Below are 22,880 nucleotides of genomic sequence, written 5' to 3' on the forward strand. Positions count from 1 at the left end.
AGCTTTTTCTATGTCTTATTACCACAATTCTTTGGGTTGTGACTTTCTCCTGTGTGAGTGCATGCAAAATCAGCACTCGCGGAGTCATGATTATTATATGTGAGGCATTGTTCCATGCTTTAAGGATGTCTTTGATCAATCTTACAACAAATATTGTAATATATTTACAACCGGGGAAGGTATGGTAAAAAAAAATATCCTTTTTCATATTTATCACTAAAGACATGAGTCAAGTTCTGTCGGACATTTGACAGATACTTGTTCCAATAAAAAATAATGTTTTGATCTTTAACAAGAGCATAAGCCAAGTGACACCATTCGCTCATCACTTGGCCCATTAACACCCCTGTGCCTTTGATTCCCCGTTTGTGCGTGTGTGCGTCTGGCCTCCTCGTAGGCTCCATGATGTATTTTACATGAAAAAATGTTGCCACGGAGCTAGCGAGCGAGCTTCTAATTAGCACTGAGACGGAAGACAGACAAACGGGAACAACATGAAAGTGAAAACTGAATGTTCAATGACAGCAGGAATCTTTACATGAAAGACAAACGGGTGCACATTCATTTTTTTATTTGTATCAACTCACAACAAGGCAATCGGAAATTTCCGGTCTTCGCGTTCTGTAAACAAGTATAAAGTTTATATATTGGGCCGCGTTCGGGAATGCACTCATATTTAGATTCATGAACGATGTGCAGTGTAACACTCTTGCAGGGTTACATTACATAGTCAAATATATTGACGCAAAATTGAAAAACGAAGAGAATAGAACAGGGGTCTCGAATTTAATTTACCTGGAGGCTGTCAGAGCTAGGATCTGTGTAAGGCTGGGCCAAATCGTTTTTTTAAGTCAAGTCATGTTTATTTGTATAGCCCTTAATCACAAAGAGTCTCAAAGGGCTCAGACCACAGATTATTGCAAACCACAGACTATTATGACACCATTCTCTGATATTAAAAACCTCAACATGAGGAAAATGAAGAAACCTTGAGAAGATAACAACAGAAAATAAAAATTAAATCACAAGAAGTCTCAAAGGGCTCCACAGACCAAAAACTTTTGCAAACTGCAGACTAATATTATTATTTTCTTTTATTATTATTTTTTACTACTGTTATCATTTTCACAAAAAAGTTCTGATAAAAACATTCCACTAATATAAAATATTCCCAATGCAAAATAAGGTTTAAAAAAACAGTAATAATTAATATGAAAACAAATCAATCAATATGTAATAAATTAATCCATGATCCACTAGGGCTGCACTTAAAGAAACAGTGTGGATTTTTCAGTGTGAATATAAACATGGCAGGTCTACTATAAGTTTTTTAGGATCAAGTATTTTTATTGTCACACACACGTCGCTGTTAATACCAAGATCCTGCTCATCTCTTAAGAGAGGGATGACGCTTCACACCAAAAAACAACAGCGACCAATGTATAAGGGTTCTGTGTCTGAGTCAGATCATGAGGCTTCTCATGCTACTGGTAACCACGGAAACCAGTACCACTGCATCTGTTTTGTGTTGGGAGCAAACCCCTACCCAAAAAAAACTGCCTAGAGAATGATGGGTGCCCCCAGGCTGTACTTGCCCAAGACACTTCACAGGAAGTGGTGCCCCTACAAACTAGGTGGTTAAGGGATCTGTGAACTGAACTGAATACCGGTTTTAAAAAGTCATTTATTGGAAAATATATATATATTAATAGAATCTTCAGAAATACATTAATTATCAAATAAATGTCTTTTTTAATACATGTTGGTCAAAAAAATTCTGTTTGTTTTACCTGGCATGAGCCTCACCAAGAAGAGGATATATTGCTGCTAAGGGTCCACAAAAAAAAAAAAGTCTGGGAAAATAAGTAAAAGAATAACTGCGCTTTATGGTCATTTTCAGTCTCTGTTGTTTGTATTCTTACAACAACTCATTTCTGGTTGCATAACAGAGTACGGCGACATCTAGTAGTCAAATAATACACACTATTCCTTTGATTTTCATAATAAGGTGGGTGCCTCAAACTTACTTAAAGTACTGCAGCTCCCGACCACCAAGCAATCCAAGCAGCAGAATACAATCTTCTATCGGCCTGGCAACGCTGGGCCATTTTGCTTGTCAAGCATGGTTGACAGCTGGCTTTCAGTAAGCCATCTTGCTGATTGGTGAGAAAAGTTACCAAAGCAGTTTGTTGTAAAAGCTGATTAACAAAATAAGGTTCAATTAGCCAACTGGCGGCAAGGGAGCCGGGCCAATTGATTGGAGTACTCCACTTGCATGTTGTGGATAATGTCAACTATTGGGAGCAGTAGGATGGCGGCAAATGTCAACATGGACCCAAACGGTGTCACATTTTGTTGTGCATTCACGTGTTAGTAAATAGCATAGAAGAATAGAAAACAATTTTTAACATATGGAAAGCACAAAGAAATGGGAGCATGACTAAACTAGTGTGAGGATAAAATAAAATCTACTGCCTTCTTGCAAGTCATATACAGTGTATACCACTAGTGGTTTAGTGCTCTTATAACTCAGCTGAATTTGGACCTGTTAAGACAGTGAAGGGTTAAGAATGGTTATCTGATTGTGATTTTTTGGAACACAATACATTTTTACATTTATGCCCTCCTGCAATCGTCACACTTTTTCTGGTTCTCATCAGGGTAGGTAAATCGTTTGGAAACCCCTACTCTAACATTTATTCTTCTGATTGCAAATAGACTTCACTTTGTTTTGTTTTTTTTGACTGTTTTGAAAACGATCAACTTGCTGGTGCACATTCTTGCTACCTGTGCTGTCTTGATACAGTCCCAACTTCCTTTACATTTTGTTTACTTACTTACACACAATCACTGTTCCCTTACTTTTTAGTATCTTTTATTTTATTACATCTTGATTTACCCCTGAAAAAAGTTTTTTTAATTAGTAAAATAAGAAAATAATAGTTTTGTAAGTCGTATGGACTAATATTTTTAGTGAAATGCTCACTTTTGTGACACAGAACACACCCAATCTCGATAAAAGAAATTCTGCAAACTCCATCCATCCATCCATCCAATATTTGCACCGCTTATCCTCAGTGTGGTTGCAGGGGTGCTGGAGCCCATTTTAGCCATCTTCCGGCAGTGGGCAGGCGACACCCTCAACTGGTTACCAGCCAGTCGCAGAACACACAGAGACAGACATTCACACCTAGGGACATTTTGGACCAGCCAATTAACCTGACATGCATGTTTTGGAATGTGGGAGGAAACTGGAGTGCCCGGAGGAAACCCATGTGCATGGGGAGAATATGCAAACTCTGCACAGTAAGGCTTTTAGCTTGATTTGTCTTCAAACATTTGAACAATAACACAAAAAACCTTTTTGGCAATTTGCAATATTTCTTTCTGGATTATTTGCATTTTTTTAAAAACAGTTCCTCGTTTTTTTTGTTGTTGTTGTTTTTTTATATATTTAAATTAAAACAAATGTGCTTACACATTAGATCAGGTGGTGGCCTGTCAACGAAAGCTCCCCACATTTAATTATCAGCCAGGAATGGCAGAGGTTGCTTTTTATTTCACGTTATGTACATTATAATGGCTATTCATGGTAATTTTAGTTGAAATGTTCTTTAAAATATGCCCGCTAAGTTTCAGTTGTGGGTTTATTATACCAAACCGCTGCTAATCATGAGAGTTGTCAGGCAGTAAAACTGGAGCTGTCTTTTTACTATACGTTATGCATACAAGTGTGATTAAAAACGCTTTTATAAATAATTTAATTCACTCTGATTTGCAATATGCATGTAGTTGTTGACTTATAATGTTTTAGCCCTTAAAATGAAAATTTAATGTTTGTGCGGGTTGTAGGAGATTAATATGGATGCTACCTCTGTGCTAATTATTCAGGCATAGCTCGAAATTGGGAAGAATTCACTTGCAAATGCATCCAACAATTACTGTGAGTGCTGGATTAAAAAAAACGTTCGCAAAAAAAAATGTTGTTGTTCCCTTTGAAAGCAAGAGAGAATGTAGCGGGATATTTTTACTATAACTTATTTCTGTGCAGCCCCACGTTTCCCAGACCCTAACTTCAGCTGCACCCAAGTAAATTGAGTTTTAGGCACAAATAAAATCAGTGCGAGAATTAATCTATAAAAAGTGAACCGTAAAAAAGCAAGGTACCACTCTATATATTTCTTATGTTAGCACATGGTGCAACAAAGACAAACGTAACTACAACCAAGTGATCAATGGTCAATTTAAGAATACAAAAAACTAGGCCGGATGAGATTAATAGTGCCAGTGTTTCGGAAAGAAAATGGGTATTACATATTTGAACATATTCTGCTCATGCCTCTGTGAGCAGGGGCTTAGTCCACGGCACGCGGACCAAAATATTTCATCTTGTTGCCGTGGTGACAACTTTTTCAGAGTCAACTGTGTTTCGAAACACATCTGAAGGAAGGGTTGACGTTACGCACCTGTAAAGGGGAAAAGATGTAAAAAAAAAAAAAAAAAAAAATGAGACGCTGTTCCTCTTCATGAACACAAACATACTGAAAAGAAAAGCACGCAGTCCCCCTACAGGTCTCATTGGGCTAGACCAAAATAATCGATCCTTAACAGGAGTTACAGACTTAGCAATCAATCGTGGAACTCCCCATCTATATGGTATTACTCAGTAACTGTTGGGAATAAACCCTAAACGTCATGCAAAATTAATAATAAACTCCCAATACTAAAATAGCTTATAGCTAAAATAAAATACGTGGTGCAACTGTAAAAACAGACAAAATAGAAACCTCTTTTAGATTAGATCAACAGAAAAATCACTCCGTGCTTCTGACTATTATACTTCCAGAAGAGATCTCAAAGCTTTTCACTCATTTTCAATTCATGTAATGTGCGGCTACTTGTTGCTTCGATTGTAAATTTTTTTAGCTTGCAGAAAAGTAGCCTCCCTGAGACCATCGTCTACAAAAGACCTATGGAGCAATTGCTGCTTGTTCTCATAACCCCTCAGCAAGGATAGTGGCAGCTTTGTGTGATGTTCCTTCTGGGCTAAGAAAGAAGACATCAGATAAATCTGTGATTATCCTTGCCGGCCGCTCCGTCACCCTGCCGGACCGAAATTCCTGGTCGTCTTGAACAAATACGAAGTGACCACTTCAATGCGTGTGAATGTCAATACCATGGTATCATCAAATGATAATTGCACTTTTCCTAGGACAGTTTTTTTCCACATTTTTCACAACTTCCCGTTTGACCTTTTAGAAAAGAACTGGGACGTAGGTGAGGGACGGTCCTTATGTTGAGGTTCTGAGTTTTTCCTTGCCCGCATGTTGGTTTCAGTTCGGGGGATAGTGTAATTGTGGCCTGTGCAGTCCCTTGAGACATTTTGTGATTAAGAGCTATACGAATAAATGTGACTTGACTTAACTTGAATCATCCGTCCATCTATTTTCTGCACCGCCTGTCCTCAGTAGGGTCGCGGGGGTGCTGGAGCCCATCCCAACTGTCTCCGGGCAGTGGACAGGGGACATCCTGAACCGGTTGCCAGCCAGTCGCAGGGTACACAGGGACAGACAACTCACTTGCTCATTTACACCTAGGGAAAATTTGGACCGGCCATCTCATCTCATCTCATCAGCCGTACCGCCTGTCCTCAGTAGGGTCGCGGGGGTGCTGGAGCCCATCCCAACTGTCTCCGGGCAGTGGACAGGGGACATCCTGAACCGGTTGCCAGCCAGTCGCAGGGTACACAGGGACAGACAACTCACTTGCTCATTTACACCTAGGGAAAATTTGGACCGGCCATCTCATCTCATCTCATCAGCCGTACCGCCTGTCCTCAGTAGGGTCGCGGGGGTGCTGGAGCCCATCCCAGCCATCTCCAGGCAGTGGGCAGGGGACACCCTGAACTGGTTGCCAGCCAATCGCAGGGCACACAGGACAGACAACTTATTCGCTCATTTACACCTAGGGACAATTTGGACCGGCCAATTCACCTGAAATGCATGTTTTTGGAATGTGGGAGGAAACCGGAGTGCCCGGAGGAAACCCACGCAAGCACGGGGAGAACATACAAACTCCGCACAGGAAGTCTGGAGCTGGATTTGAACCCACGACAGGTTCCCATGACATGAACTGTGCCGCACAAGCGCTAACCACTGCGCCGCCGTGCTGCCCTTGGACCGGCCAATTAACCTGAAATGCATGTTTTTGGAATGACGCAGGCACGGGGAGAACATGCAAACTCTGCTGGAATTGAATCCTGGACCTTCGCAATGTGGGGTTCCGCGCTTACCCAGCTTCGGTTCTGTCGATTTGAATCATGGAAATGGATAGTACTAAAGTTATATTTATTCAGTGTCAAGGATTTTCCTATTTAGCTTTACGATTTTTGGATTTTCTTTAAAATTTTGGAATTTTCACATGTTATAATGCCTTTTAAGTACCATTTGCAAATTATCTCCGGAATCAATACACTCAAATAAATCAACTCAGTGTCGTGACTGAAACTGGGAATTCAAATGACGATTTGTTTGTGTGATTTGTGATGGCAGGAAATCACCATCATCACGACTACCAGCACAGTCACGTGGATCTCACCGCCCTGACGCCAAAGCTGGGTAAGAAAGCTACTTTTATTTATATATTTATCTGTTTATCAATTTACTTATTGGTGTTTTTTTCTTGTTTGTTTTGCTGCTCTATTTGAATTCGTAGAGACAAGCATTCACATTATGTATATTTTTAATAGATTAGCGGCTGTGTCACTTATTCACTGATGACTGTTGCAGAGCGTTTAATTTGAATTAAAATCGCCCCTCGGATATTTTTGGTTTCAGCATTATGGGCACGATCTGTGTTTCCTTGTGTTGGCAATAATGTGCTATGATTGTTGAAAAATGTAGCAGTGATAATATCATAGCACATAGTTGAGCATCCAATCGGATTGCTCCAAAGCCATCTGTTGCATCTGCTTGCTATGACACGCTGCTATGTATGATGTATGTATCCCTTGACGCTTCTTCTTTGGCTTTTTGTTAGCAAACAGACACGGGAGACACGGTGAGTCCTCCTCGCCTCCTCCGCTGCCACTTTTGGTCCTTGTATGTCCTTGTCTCTTAATTTTGTATTTGGGATAAACGGGGACTGGAAAACTATTAGCGGAGAAAAGAATCAGTTAATTTTGTCAGTATTCAATTAGTTTCATGATTTATTTTGTCAGCATAATTTTATTTTTAAAATCGCTTATAGGGACATAATATATTGCCGACAGATGTCGCTGTCTTGTGTGTTGCAACTGAAAGCAAACGCTACAAAGCACAAGGAAGAATACAAACTAGAGAGACTCAAAACGACCATACCGCATTATTTTTCTTTCATTTTTTGGCCAGCCTTTTACAAGGTTTGGGTTTGTTGGTGGTACGCAGAGCAACAAGAGGGCGAAGGAGTATGTTAACTTCCTCTCAGTGAGCCTCATCTTATGGCAAATAAATAAAAATTTCTTGACCTACGACCATTTAAAAGAAATTCTCGTTTATATGATAGTTCATGTTTTTTTTCTTTGGTTTTTTTTTCTTTTTTAAATAAAATATTTTTTTCTTTAAAGTCCCAGGGTGTAATATTTGACCAGAACATGGCACTGTCTCGTCTAATGCATTGGGAAACCAGTGCCGCCGAGCACAGCTTAGCAGCAAGTTGCCAGACAAACATGGCGCTGACCATTTCCGACATATGATTTTAAATTGTTTTTTTTTTTCAAAGTAACTTTCGTATGATAGTTCAGGTATTTTTGCCCAGTATTTAAACCAATGTTTTTAAATGAAAGTTTTTTGTACCACCTGTTGGCACTAGATATTACACTTCCTTTAATATATTGCGTTTTTTTACCACAAGGAGATGCTAAATAATACACAACATCCTTTAATATACAATGAATTGAGACTTTAACTAAATGTAAAAATGTTGAAATGGAAAAAATGCGACGTTACTGGAGGGTCTGGTCCTGCCAACTGTTGACATTTTTTTAATGCTTTGAGTACACTTTTTGTTTGATGAAGAACATTAGTTTTGTCCAGTAATCAAAGCTTCATGATATATATTGATTTTTATGGGGTTCTCTGATCCCACGCAGAGCGAGTGCCTCGGAGCAACAACATTCTGACTGCAGCCACGGAGCCGTACGACTTGTCGCTGTCCAGATCCTTCCAGAATCTCAGCCACTTGCCGCCTTCCTATGAGCTTGCACTCTCGTCTGACTTGAGTAAATTCACCATACGCACACACACACAAACACATACGCACACAGTGTTGGGCATGTAAATAAGAAAATAATCAGTTCCAGTTACTGGTTACTTTATTTAAAAAGTAATTGCGTTGGCCGCCTCAACTTCCCCAAATTACTCGCCCACATACGAAGTGTGCTATTGTGAAAGTATCTAGCTCTTTAGAAATTACCGTATAGACTCGGATTCAAGACGACCCCCTTAAACTGCTTAAAAATAGCCACATACTGTCATAAAAGAAAGAAAAAAAAACGTGTACACTAACTAATGGAGGCGGTGAACCCTTCATATTTCTTGGCTTGTTCAAGCTTGAGAGCTTTCAAGCTAAAACAGCTGAAACACTCCCTATCTAGTTTCACTTTTGTCTTTAATCAATTGGAAGATTTCCTCCATTTCTGGGTAATGTCCGAGACGTTTTCTTCTTTTCCTCCAGGGATGGTGTATTGAAAAATTAAATGGACAAATCAAAAGAAAATAATTCGGCACTCTTTAACCATCAAATTTGTGCTCACGTTTGCTTCATTGATTTCGCTGTTCCTGTACAACCCTACCTGCTTCCCATTCGCTACTTGTGAACACAACCAAGTATCCGCATATAAACAAACCCCCTGATTATTTTACGGTTGTAAATTGGCACCGATTTGAGTATATACACTGTAGGGAGAAAATTAAAATACAGCATGTCACAAAAGTGAGTACACGCCTCATATTTCTGCAGAGATTTTGTTAAAATGTTTAATAGAATATCACTGAAGAAACATAGCTCACATTCAGTGAAAAGAAATCTGTCAACAAAGGCCATGTCTTCCTTTAAGCTAGCCTCTTGTTAAATGAGACAAAAATCCCTTTATTGGCTCAGATGGTGTGTATTATGTGTGGCAGCAACCAGGTGAGAAATGCAAACGCGTTTGTGTCGTGCCGAGCATGGTGTTGATAATGTCACGGTTTGGGCTGCATGAGTGCAACTGGAGTTAGGGAATTGCATTTCATTGAGGTAAATACTGGAGCAAGGAACGATCCCCTTCCTCCAAAAACTGGGTCGCAGGGCAATGTTCCAGCCTGAAAATGACCCCAAATACACTTCTAAGATGACCAAGGCTGTTCTAGAGGGGCTAAGGGGAAAAGGGGATGGACTATCCAAGCATGTCTCCAGATCTAAACCCAATTGAACTTTTTTAGGGAATGCTCAAGCAAAATGTGGGGAAACACAAGATCTCAAATATCCCCCAGCTCTGTCATGAAGAAGTTGATGAGCATACCAGTGGCAATTTGTGAAGCACTGGTAAATTCCATGGCCAGGAGAAATAAGGTGGTTCTGAAAAATCAGGGTGGCCACACAAAATATTTAACTTCAGGCATGTTTATTTTATGGTGTACTACATTTTGTTACCAGGGGTTTAGCTACTAATTGCTATATTTTGAGGGGTTTTTTTGGGGGGGGATAAATCTACTCTACTATATATGCTTTACACAGACTACCTTTCATTGTGTCAAAGCAATTCTTCAGTGTTGTTCAAATAAACATTATGATGAAATCTCTGCAGAAATGTGAGGGGTGTACTCACTTTCTATGACATGCTGTATCAGTAGAAAGAAACTATCTGCCCTCTTGCTCTGTGCTTGAGATGAAGCTTGCCTAACTGTATTCAGTTGTACTTTGTGGGTAAATATAATCATGACCACCATATGTCTGCATTTAGTGTTGTGTTGCTGGCGATCTGAGGGTTGTATGTTGCTTCGTGAGCGGCGGAGGAATCGTTAATCCAATGGTACCACTTCTAACAAGCTTCTGACAAACAATTCGTTCTAGGCTCGTGTTCGTAGCTCAAACTGGTCGTGATATGAAATAGTTAAAAATATCGAATACCTGTCAACTTGTACTTTTACCACATATTTGATTCATGTATTTTTTATCATTTGACAATGTGTACACAGTGTAACCATTTTTCTAATGGCGGTGAGTGGTCTCGTGTTGTCTCAGGTGGTAGCCTCTGGGACTATATTTTAACTGGATATTTCCTACATCATACCGAGCAAGATTTTTATAAAAAAACCTCGTATATCAAAATTTTTGTGTTCATAAGTGCTCGTTTAAAGAGTTACAACTGTAGATGGAAGACATATTCCAAGTTTGCTTGAACCCCGTACTGTTGTAAAATTCAAAAAGTAAATTCAATGCTGTTCTTGAACCGTTTAGAGAATATGGACGGTTTTGCTCTATTGTGATAGGTAACACTCTGAAGTCTTGTCGGAAACGGAAATAATCACTGCAAGTGAGTTGGAACACACAGAAATAGGTTGTTATTCTCACATGAATTTTTTTTCGAATTCCTGCAGATGCGTGTAGCATAAGCATCTTATCTGGAAAACAGTAGCTTGAAGCCTTACCTTGTACCTTGTCAAATTATGTCAAAATATCTAATAAGTTGGGTTTTGTTTTTTTTTTAATCTGTCGGCATTATCGTGTGTTTTAGAGTAAATACACGGTTGGATTCAATGAACTCTCGTGAATATAACCACACCATATTTGCGCAGAGTGTTGTCATGAGTAGAATTAAACAGCACTTTTGGGTGAGCTATATTGGCTTTATAGTTTTCGGGTATCTCGGTACAGACTGATCGTGATGTTTCTGTGCTGAGTATATTTTTAATTGGTCATCATATCTTGAATCCTGAGAGATTAAGAATCCCAATGATATGTGACACGATGTATTTTAGTGACTTGTGACATCGTGAAGACACAAATTTGTTTACCAACAGTCTGATGGCCTGCCGAAACGTTAAGGGTAGAGGAGTAGTGAACCATGTTTTAACACCAGTTAAGATAAAAGAATTGTATTATTAACGTATTACAGTACTCGTTACCGAGAAAACCAATTGTGTTCAAGGAATGCTTTCCTTTGCAACACTGAACTCCCAAGACATACACATTGTGACTCCAACTTTTGGTGTGCTAGGTGACAAAGAAGTGGATGACTTCTATGGAAGGAAGCATCACCACGCTGACTTCAGTGGCAGAGGCCATGCACACATGGCCAAGCTGAATGCCGAGCCGATGCATCATCACCACCATCATCATCAACATCATCAACACCATCAGCGGCAGCAGCGTCCTCGGCGCGTTCAGCGCGCTATGTCCCAGGACCACGTCCTTTCGCCGCCCCGGACGCCTCGACGCGGGGACTACGGACCCCCATCTTACAGCAATGCCGCCTACGGGGGCGGTCGCCACCCGTCAGAGGAACTGCTGCTGTCGGCAGAGCGCCTGCGCTCCCAGGATCCTTTGCTGTCCCCCGCCGTGCGCCGAGACAAGTTCCGTCAAAAAGCCATGGCCCGCGCCATGTCCCACGCCGACATGCTGATGCCCACCACGCCTGTCCACGAACGCCACCGCATGGGCAAAATGCTCTCTGAGCCCGGCGACAACTACAACACGCTCAGTGTCAACACGCACGCCAGCGCTGCCAAGAGGCAGGCCTTTGCCTCACGCCGGACACACACGGTGGACCCACTGCAATTCAGCACAGCGCATCATCACACGACCAACGAGGTCACCGTTTGACCGCAGAAGGAACGCTTTGCTTTCTGTTATCACTTATCAGTTCGGGGTTTCTTACTCGCGTCTGGGTAAACTGCTCCTTAAAGTTTCCCCGCACACCTGCCCCCAAACGCTTGCAGCATCACTGTCGATCAGCATTTTGCCTTTAGGGTCAGTTGTGCTGGGGAACTTTTTAGAGGAAAATAGCGCGACGCCAATGGCGTCAAACATGTTTGATAATTTTGGCTCCTCAAGCATGCAGGGGACAGAGGAAAACGGAATCTGTCGCATACGCTCTAAGTACAAAACACGGCACAGACATCTTTGACTAGAGTTTCCTTTAATTCTCAAGGAGAGATAACCACAAATGACAACAGCAATGGTGCTGTCAAATATAGGGCTCAAATTTCATGCAACGCAGGCCCATTTGTGTTTTCTTACGGGACATAATTTAATATTTGCGCTCGTGAATTCTGATTTATGGAAGATGAACCCTTCCTTTTTATTAAGTAGCTCAAGGAATAACCAACATCGTAACACAAAACCGGAGTTCAACAGCGTGTTGGAAAAGTTTTTGTCACTACAGAAAACCAGCTGTGGCACTCATTCTTAAAGCGACAGCACTATAATAACATTCAAATCACACCACGTGTGCTTGTGTTTTTAATCATTATGTGAGCCTGTGGTTGTCCCTATTTGGAATGGTCACATGATCCAAAAAAACGTGACATAAACAACTTAGAGCAAAGCTGATAATGGCACAGCTCAAAACAGAATCAGATGTGTGGGGGCACGGCGCCGTCTGAATTCTCCCCCTAAAATTTTCAACGCCAATTTACCCTTGCGGTTGGTGCCAGGTGTGCGCCAGACTTAGGTCTAAGGTCTTTGCCGTAGGGACAAGTCCTCATTCTGTGACAGTTTGCGGGACGCAAAAAGGATAGCAAAGACATTATCAAGACAACTGCTAATGCTTAAGGTTAACATAATGTCATTTTTATTATTTTGAGCTTTCCTGCAGTCAGGGAAACACTAGTGATGATGTCATCATTGGCTGAAATGATCATTGCCAAACGACACAATTTTCATACAAGCGATGATGTCGTATGCTAATGCTAAATGCTAGAATGACACTGTAGGCACGCTAATGCTACTGATGATGTCATACATAATTAAAATGCTACATCCAAAATGACACTGTATTATTTCTGTTGCAGCAACACTTGTATGCAACATGTCACCTTGGCCCAAATACTTACTGTAGGCGCGCTAATGCTAGTGATGATTACCTAGAATGCTAATCTGAATGTAAAAACATGACCTTGCGCTTTTTTGTCATTGTTATGTTATCCGCATTCCACAGCAAAACCACGGCGCCATTTTCGCACATGTGATGTAATCGTTAGTGTTTATTGGTCCCGCATATCCTAGCATGACAGATATTGGCTGAAATGTTAAGGCAAATTCTGTCTTTGTTAAATTATCTTGGGCATTTCATTACATTTCCCGCTGCCACGAGATAAATTTGGACTTTAAAAAGCTGTGGATGTTATTGCGCATTCTATTTTTATACGCAAAACACAATCCATCTCCAGAATATAAAAAAAAGAAAAAACATGACCATGTTTGTTATTCACACACTAGGACTTGGTCGCACTTGAAAATCAAGCAAAGGTAGACTAAAATACTAATCCTGAGTCAAGATTTGTTTTGTTGTTCAAATTTCAAAAACACTGTCAATTTTCATGTTATGATGGAGAGAATAGCGGTAGTTTTACGCATAAAATGAAAGTGTTGATACCCAGATGCCGAACTACCTATAGTATTGTTATCCCATTCCCATGGAAAGTCATCATATCAGCTGTTTATGAGGTCTTTTATGTATAACTTCATCTTAAAATTACTATATGCCAGGGTTGCCGTTATCTTTAAAGTTGACATCAGCAGCAGCATTGACGTAGTTTGATTTTAATATTGTAAATAAGCTTCTGTAAACGCTCTTCTCACTTTAATTTTCTCTAACTTACACTTTTGAATATAGAACAAGAGTTTACTTCAATTGGTCCTTTAAGAAAACAATTAGGGTCATTCCGTGTTCAAGGCTTTTTGGAAACAAACGAATGACTGCATTCGGGGCTCCTTTAGGGTGTTGGTCTTTTTCTGAGGCTTTTTGTGACAAATTAAATCTGATTGGATGGACGGTTTTCTGAAAGCAATCGAGTGTTTAAAAAAAAAAAAAACGTTTTATACCTACAGTACATGTGGTCTGGGTGGGCGTGTTTGTATGTGCACATGTGAGCAAAAATCCATTCCTGTTGTTTCCAGCCAATCAGCACTTAGAACATTCTCTTTTCCTACTCCTTTTAATCTTAATTTTTTTTCTTGCAGACTTCAATAAAAACAACTTATTACATTTTTTGAGTCAAAGACTGCTTAACTAAAATATATCACTTCTGCTTTTTTGTTTTGAAGACACCTTTTCTGATTATGACACGTAACACAAGCGTGATGCCATTGTCAGGCCAGAAAAGGTGAGCAGCCTGCTAGCTGTCACTTTCATACTAAAAGACGGCATCAGTTTGTGGTGTGCCTCCCAAAATTGCCTACCACCTACAGCAGTAATGGGCAAACTACTTCACAGCCACATGCAGCCCGTCAGGCTTTTTAATCTTGCCCTCTGAATGTTAATGATATAAAATAATATGTATGATATATTACTACAAATAAAAATCAGTTTATTGGATACCACTCTTGTCCCCAGAGTTCAAATGACTACCTACATTTTTCTTTACATGCTTTTTTATAGGTATTTATTTGATTTATTAAGGTATTTATAAAATTGTATGAAAAAAAATAAGAATAGAAATTCTGAGCTAGTCGTATTGCATTTTGACATTTTCAATCCATATTATCAGATTTAGTTCTTAAAGATGGGACATATTTATTACTTTGATTTCTTTTTCAAAAACAATTCAATTAAATGTTCTATTTATAGCTTTAAAAAATGAATTATAAAATGTACAAGTAGACGTCTGCATCATTCGTGTCAACCTCACCAATTGCTTATTAGTGATTGTAATTCCCCTTATGAAGCGATAATACACCTTACATGCTATATAGAATAAAAACAAAGATAATCATGTAAACAAGTTTACTATCTACCAAAGGAAAAAAATAAACAATTCTATCCGAGTTCTTTCTCCACTTGCAGTAAATGTTGTGTTGCTTTATTATACGTAGCAGCGCCAACGCTTTCTAGTATACAGCCAATTCATAAGCAATCTACGATGACGTTGTCGTCTGCTACCAGTGATCGAGGCGATCTGGGTCAGAGTCGTTTTTTTTTTTTTTAAATCCGCTCAAAAATGCATGCCTTAAACATACTTGTATAGACCCTTAACATACCAAATACTATATAGCACTGGAGCAACTTACAAACAAATTTAACTTACAAAGATTGTACGGATCTCGTTCGCAAGTAGGGCAGCCTCTGTTCATCTTTTTCAAATAGCAGCAACTATATGAGAAAAATTGGGTACGCCCACATTTTTCCCCTGATGTATTTATGAGGTATTGTATTACTGTATTGGTAGATACAAAAGATAAAATAAAATTAATGTATTTTTTTCCCTAGCCAGAGCTTTTGCCAAATGTTTTAACCCAATCCGGCCAATCAAAATGTTTGCCCACAACTCGCCTAAAAGAAGAAAAGAATATTCCTCCGCGGTATCTCTTTTTTTTCTGGAGGTGGGGTCCGCTGGCGAGCGCCTGGTGGCCAGACCCTTACCCACGGGGGCCGGCCGGGCACAGCCCGAAGGGACAACGTGGGACCCTCTTCCCATGGGCTCACCACCTGTAGGAGGGGCCAAAGGGGTCGGGTGCGCAGAGAGCTGGGTAGCAGCCAAGGGAGGGGTCCTTGGCGCGACGATCCCCGGCTACAGAAACTGGCCTTTGGGACATGGAACGTTACCTCTCTGGCAGGGAAGGAGCCCGAGTTGGTGCGTGAGGTTGAGAAATTCCGACTAGATATAGTCGGACTCACCTCTACGCACGGCTTGGGCTCTGGTACCAGTCCTCTCGAGAGGGGTTGGACTCTCTTCCACTCTGGAGTTGCCCGTGGTGAGAGGCGCAGAGCCGGTGTGGGCATATTAATTGCTCCACGGCTCGGCGCCTGTACGTTGGGGTTCACCCCGGTAGACGAGAGGGTAGCCTCCCTCCGCCTTCGGGTGGGGGGACGGGTCCTGACTGTTGTTTGTGCTTATGCACCAAATAGCAGTTCGGAGTACCCACCCTTCTTGGGGTCCTTAGAGGGTGTGCTTGAGAGCGCGCCCCCTGGGGACTCCCTCGTACTCCTGGGAGACTTCAACGCTCACGTGGGCAATGACAGTGAGACCTGGAGGGGCGTGATTGGGAAGAACGGCCCCCCTGACCTGAACCCGAGTGGTGTTTCGTTATTGGACTTCTGTGCTCGTCACGGTCTGTCCATAATGAACACCATGTTCAGACATAAGGGTGTCCATATGTGCACTCGGCACCAGGACACCCTAGGCCGTAGTTCGATGATCGACTTTGTCATCGTTTCGTCGGACCTGCGGCCGCATGTTCTGGACACTCGGGTGAAGAGAGGGGCGGAGCTGTCAACTGATCACCACCTGGTGGTGAGTTGGCTTCGATGGTGGGGGAAGATGCCGGCCCGACCCGGCAGGCCCAAGCGTGTTGTGAGGGTCTGTTGGGAACGGCTGGCAGAATCTCCTGTCAGAAGAAGTTTCAATTCACACCTCCGGCAGAACTTCGCCCATGTCCCGAGGGAGGCGGGATATGTGGACCATGTTCCGCGCCTCCATTGTCGAGGCGGCTGATCGGAGCTGTGGCCGTAAGGTAGTCGGTGCCTGCCGCGGCGGCAACCCTCAGACCCGTTGGTGGTCACCGGCGGTGAGGGATGCCGTTAAGCTAAAGAAGGAGTCTTATCGGGCCTTCCTGGCCTGTGGGACTCTGGAAGCAGCTGGCAGGTATCGGCTGGCCAAGCGGAATGCGGCTTTGGCGGTTGCCGAGGCAAAAACTCGGGCATGGGAGGAGTTTGGCGAGGCCATGGAAGCCGACTTCCGAACGGCTTCGAGGAAATTCTGGTCCACCATCCGACGTCTTAGGGGGGGGAAGCGGTGTGCCATCGACACTGTGTATAGTGCCGATGGGGCGCTGCTGACCTCAACCGGGGACATTGTGAATCGGTGGGCGGAGTACTTTGAAGACCTCCTCAATCCCACCGGCACGTCTTCCTCTGGGGAAGCAGAGCCTGAGGACTCTGGGTTGGGCTCTCGTATCACTGGGGTTGAAGTCACCGAGGTTGTCAAAAAACTCCTCGGTGGCAGGGCCCCGGGGGTCGATGAGATCCGCCCGGACTTCATTAAGGCTCTGGATGATGTGGGCGTGTCATGGTTGACGCGCCTCTGCAACATCGCGTGGACATCGGGATCAGTGCCTCTGGACTGGCAGACTGGGGTGGTGGTTCCCGTCTTTAAGAAGGGGGACCGGAGAGTGTGTTCCAACTACAGGGGAATCACACTTCTCAGCCTCCCTGGTAAGGTCTATTCAGGGGTACTGGAGAGGAGGGTCCGCCAGGAAGTCGAATCTCGGATTCAGGAGGAACAGTGTGGTTTTCGTCCTGGCCGTGGAACACTGGACCAGCTCTATACACTCTTCAGGGTCTTTGAGGGTGCATGGGAGTTTGCCTGTCCGGTCTACATGTGTTTTGTGGACTTAGAGAAGGCATTCGACCGTGTTCCTCGGGAGGCCCTGTGGGGGGTGCTTCGGGAGTATGGGGTACCGCACAGTCTTATCCGGGCTGTGCGGTCCCTGTATGCCCGGTGCCAGAGTCTGGTCCGCATTGCCGGCACTAAGTCGGATTCGTTCCCGGTGAGGGTTGGGCTCCGCCAGAGCTGCCCTTTGTCACCGATTCTGTTCATAACTTTTATGGACAGAATTTCTAGGCGCAGCCTTGGCGGGGATGGAGTCCGGTTTGGGGGCCTCAGCATTGCGTCACTGCTTTTTGCAGATGACGTGGTGCTGTTGGCTTCCTCAGGCCGTGATCTTCAGCTCTCGCTGGAGCGATTCGCAGCCGAGTGTGAAGCGGCCGGGATGGGGATCAGCACCTCCAAATCCGAGGCCATGGTTCTCAGTCGGAAAAGGGTGGTATGCTCCCTCCGGGTCGGGGACGAGGTCTTGCCCCAAGTGGAGGAGTTCAAGTATCTTGGGGTCTTGTTCACGAGTGAGGGTAGGATGGAACGGGAGATCGACAGACGGGTCGGTGCAGCATCTGCCGTCATTCGGATCACTGGGGTTGAAGTCACCGGTGAAGAGGGAGCTGAGCCGAAAGGCAAAGCTCTCGATATACCAGGCGATCTACGTTCCTACCCTCACCTATGGTCATGAACTTTGGGTCATGACCGAAAGAACTCGATCCCGGATACAAGTGGCTGAAATGAGTTTCTTCCGCAGGGTGGCTGGGTTCTCCCTTGGAGATAGGGTGAGAAGCTCAGTCATCCGGGAGGGACTCGGTGTAGAGCCACTGCTCCTCCGCGTTGAGAGGAGCCAGTTGAGATGGCTCGGGCATCTAATAAGGATGCCTCCTGGACGCCTCCCTCGGGAGGTGTTCCGGGCATGTCCCACCGGCAGGAGGCCCCGGGGGCGGCCCAGGACACGTTGGAGAGACTATGTCTCTCGGCTGGCTTGGGAACGCCTCGGTGTCCCGTCGGATGAGCTGGAGGAGGTGGCTGGGGATAGGGACGTCTGGGCTTCCCTTTTAACGCTGCTGCCCCCGCGACCCGACCTCGGATAGGCGGAAGACAATGGATGGATGGATGGATGGATGCTATCTCTTTTTTTTAGGTATCTTCATTTTTCAACGTGCTGGAAATACAACCTACTGGATCTAGGTAATCATATAAAAAACATTTGTGGCCACGAAGGAGACTTGTGACTGATAAATGAGAGCAAATTAACATATGTCTTGTTATGGTGTACGTTTAAAGCATTACAGTACAGTATACGGCAAATTAACACATGCGGTAACGTTCTATTGACAGTTTTACCGAAGAAAAACCTACTATTCATGACCACCCTGGAGACAGTGGGTAGCTAATTTAGTTTCAGATTGCTTTAATTCATATTAATGAAACTCTGCCACAAGATGTGGCGCTTGTTTGATCTATTTGCGATGGGTTACAAGCAATAGCTTGTAGTGTGGTCAAGATAGTTATAGCTTTGTAGTTCAGTAGTGTTGTGTAAAATCATCCAAATTTATCCAATCAACAAAAAATTACATTTAATTTAGGAATAAGTAAAAATAGTCAGGGTAAATTCAAGTACTTTGATAAACTATAAAACGATAACAGTATATATCAAATAAACAAATTAATCGCAATCAGCACATTAAAAGCCCCAGCCCAGTTGTTCTGCAGGCACAACAATAAGCTAGTCCAGGTGCCGGCAATCCAGATGTTAAAAGATCCTTTTGGGACAACATAACTGCCCCAAACTACCAACATACACACCCCCGACTCAAAAAAAAATACAAAAAAATAAAAAAACAATTCAGGAGCAGCAAAATATTAATAAAGTTCTTACATTAGCCTCAAAATGGACAATTTTATGGCTAGAAAAATATTTTAAAAGGTATGTGGATAGTCAGTGTTTGGCAAATTTCAACTCGCAAGACAGACTAGTTTAAGCAGATTTTCTGTGCGTTCACAGCACAAAATTTAAATATATAAGGGAACGAGGGCTTTGTTAGCTTTTCTTGACAAGGTGGATACACCAAGGTGACCCATGTCACCACACCAATGAAACCACCCCACATCCTCTGTGATCAATAGCATCAATTGCTTTCTGAGAAATTAACATAAAGTTAATGAAGGTGCCGATCTGATAGCCGTAGTATGCTAACACGCTAGCCTGAGGCGGTCCAGGCTGGATCGAATTCTTATGAACTTCCCAAATATGCATTAACATTTCATTGATTTGTTTTTTTTGAGGAGAGCTGCTCAGTACTCCTTTACTACAAATCTGCTTACATTTCAGCTTTAAAGTTATTTGGGGGGCGGTAATGCAACAAAATGATGGTGCCAACCGCCATTAAAATTGAAGAAGAAGAAGGCAATTATTTAGTTTTGTTGACCCATTTTTTCTGATTATGTAGCAAAACTCTGTGAGTTGAATGCAGCACTTTTTTCTTCTAAAATGTATTTTTTAAGTATGTCACCGGTAAACCTTATCTAATTTTTATTTTATTTTATTTTTTGCACACAACTTTACAATGGGGTGACCACATTTTGTTTTCCAAAAAAGAGGACACTCGGCCCGGCCTCGGGATACTTAAATTATACTCGAAGTTTACTCAAGGATGCCTGATCACAGTTGTGGCGAACATGCGGCTCTAAAGCCGCATGCGGCTCCTGGCCAATGAGAATGTGGCTCTTTGCCTCATCATATTTTCTATATACTGTGACTCTTTGCCTCGCTTCATGTTTAGTTTATTCCCCTCTTAAAACAAACACACTTGAATCAATTTTACTTAATATCAAATAATAAAAAAATATTTTAAAATTGATTTGGCAGATTTGTTGTTTTTATGCTGCTCCGGACACATAACTGACTGCCAATCATCTGCGTAGGTTACGTCTAATGCCGGGAAATTAAGTAAACATTTCATGAGTGTGCAGACTGTTACCCTCATGGTCAAAATAGCGAAATGCAAAGCGAAACGGAAATATGAAAACAGGGCATTTCAGGAAAAATGGGAAGATGCTTACTTTTTTGTTTAAAGGAATGGCAAATCCCATTTCAAGACTTCAAATCTTCAGTGTCATTTTACCATAGCCCCTGCTAATATTGACACGGAATTCCCCAAAGGTACTGAACTACGCAAGCAAAAGTTGAGCACCTTGAAAAGCCAAGTAAAAAGACAGTCTCAAGTGCGTGGTGTGGCTCTTTGACTCTCACAGTTATAAATATCGGCTTTGTGTCAAACTTGTCCGCCGCCCTTGCCTTATCACTTTAATATATTTACAGTCCGTCTCCTCCATATGGATTGAAAATCCAGTTTTAAAACAAAATAATAGCCATATAACCAAAGACACAAATTCAAATTCTCAGAGGTTTCTCAACAAACTTTCCCGTGACTTATTCTCTAAAACTGCTGTGAACATCTACAATTGCCACATCACACAGAGCGACTCACTTAAAAATTTAGGTGTCATATTTGACCCCGATCTGTCCTTTCCAACACATGTGAAGAAAATTACTAGAACCGTTTTTTTCCATCTCCGTAACATTGCTAAAATTCGTCCTATACTTTCTCAGTCGGATACGGAAATCATAATTCACGCGTTTGTTACCTCCCGTCTCGATTACTGTAATGCACTACTTTCCGGTCTTCCGAAGACCAGACTCAAGAGTCTTCAGCTGGTACAAAATGCTGCAGCGAGGCTTTTAACTAGGACAAAAAAGTACGATCACATCACCCCAATTTTGGCTAACCTGCATTGGCTCCCAGTTAGCCCAAGATGCGATTTTAAGGTTCTCCTATTACTATACAAAATCATACATGGACTTTCCCCCTCATATCTTTCAGATCTGATTTCCCCCTATGTCCCGACCCGAAGCCTTTGTTCCGAGAGCGCCGGTCTCCTGGTGATCTCAAGAGCGTTCTCCATCCGGGGCACCGGTGTTGTGGAATGCTCTTCCCCCAGAGATCCGATCTGCTGCCTCAGTGGACATGTTTAAGTCTAAGCTTAAAACTCACTTCTACTCTATAGCATACGAATAACCTAAACTTTTTATATGTAATAACTTGTGAAGCCCTTTGAGACTATTTGTGATTAAGGGCTATACAAATAAAAATGACTTGACTTGACTTTATTCATCCTAAAATAGTAGAACAATAATAAGGTTTAAAAACTGGAATAAAATTCTGATTTAAAAATGATGCCTCCAGTGTATTAGCACATCAACCTTGAATTCTTACTCTAAAAATAATCTGAAAGTATGTTCTAAATAAAACTTCTGTGGCTTTGACAAATGACTATTTTCTCTTTTCAGTGAAATGTTGTAAATCAAACAAAAATCGTCCCTTAAATCTTTATTGTGGTTAACGGTGTGAAATCTGTTTTCCCGGGTCTTACAAGAAGGTCGGTCAAATTAGCAGAAGAATTCTCGCCTTGCACAGCTTCTTTTGTGTTTCTCTGTATCCATGTGAGCTGTCAGGTCTCCCGACAACTCTGTTAGACAGCAAAACATATGTGCCAGGGAATACGTCGTATCCCGTGCAAAGCGTCATTCAATTTCAACACTCAAATTGGTCCCGTGAAGAATAATTAAAACTGGACATTTTCATCTATTTGTAAAACCCCGCCGGACACCCCGAACAGGATGTAAAAAGTGGACATGTCCGGGGAAAAGGATGTTTGGTCACCTTACTGAATAACAGCACAATTAGAACATTAAGGAATGACATTGCTGCCTTCTGCTGGACACTGTGAGAGATCACATGCGCTTGAAACATTCAGGACACGCTCTGCCCACCCAAAGAAAACTGGATGGAGTGGTAAAAAAAATGGGGAAAAGGGAAAAAATAAAAGTAAGCAACTAAGAAAAAAAATTAAAAGGAAAAAAACGGGGAAAAAGAAATTAAAAAGCTCAGAAAAAGGAAACAAAAGCAGAAACTGTGAAAAAAGAATTTAAAAAATGGGGAAAAAAACGGGGCGAGGTTTGGGTGTTAGGTACATTACAAATAATAATGTTAGATTCTACAGACGTTCTATTTTTATCTTACTGATTTAGAAATGATCATTTTAGCTCCTTTTGTTGCGCGTGCAAGTATGTGAAATTAATAAATGTGCTCAAATAAACTCTTCCTTTTTCATCTTTTTGTGGGTTTGGGTTGGCAGTTGGACTGTATTTGGAACAGCCTTTTTCTTACTCTCACCCTTATCCTAAATAATAAAATAAAAAGAAAACACCACCACGCGTATAATATCTGTATATCAGATCATAAAAAAATCTGAGAATTT

The 22,880-nt window shown here is 42.1% G+C and overlaps 1 protein-coding gene across 2 annotated transcripts in view; it reads left to right on the forward strand.

The window, feature by feature from the left end:
- Positions 1 to 14,227, forward strand: part of shisa6a (shisa family member 6a) — a 69,082-nt gene extending 54,855 nt beyond the window's left edge. The window contains exons 6-9 of one of the 2 annotated variants that reach the window (XM_088340747.1): positions 6,552 to 6,617; positions 7,039 to 7,059; positions 8,129 to 8,257; positions 11,237 to 14,227. In XM_088340747.1, the coding sequence (XP_088196873.1) occupies positions 6,552 to 6,617; positions 7,039 to 7,059; positions 8,129 to 8,257; positions 11,237 to 11,841 (821 nt within the window). In that variant the 3' untranslated portion in view covers positions 11,842 to 14,227. The remainder of the gene's footprint in view (positions 1 to 6,551; positions 6,618 to 7,038; positions 7,060 to 8,128; positions 8,258 to 11,236) is intronic. The other variant, XM_088340756.1, reaches the window with a different exon arrangement.
- Positions 14,228 to 22,880: the final 8,653 nt, after the last annotated feature.

The sequence above is a fragment of the Urocampus carinirostris genome, chromosome 1 (genome assembly GCF_059441175.1).
Source record: "Urocampus carinirostris isolate Australia breed hairy pipefish chromosome 1, RoL_Ucar_1.0, whole genome shotgun sequence".
Lineage (NCBI taxonomy): Eukaryota > Metazoa > Chordata > Actinopteri > Syngnathiformes > Syngnathidae > Urocampus > Urocampus carinirostris.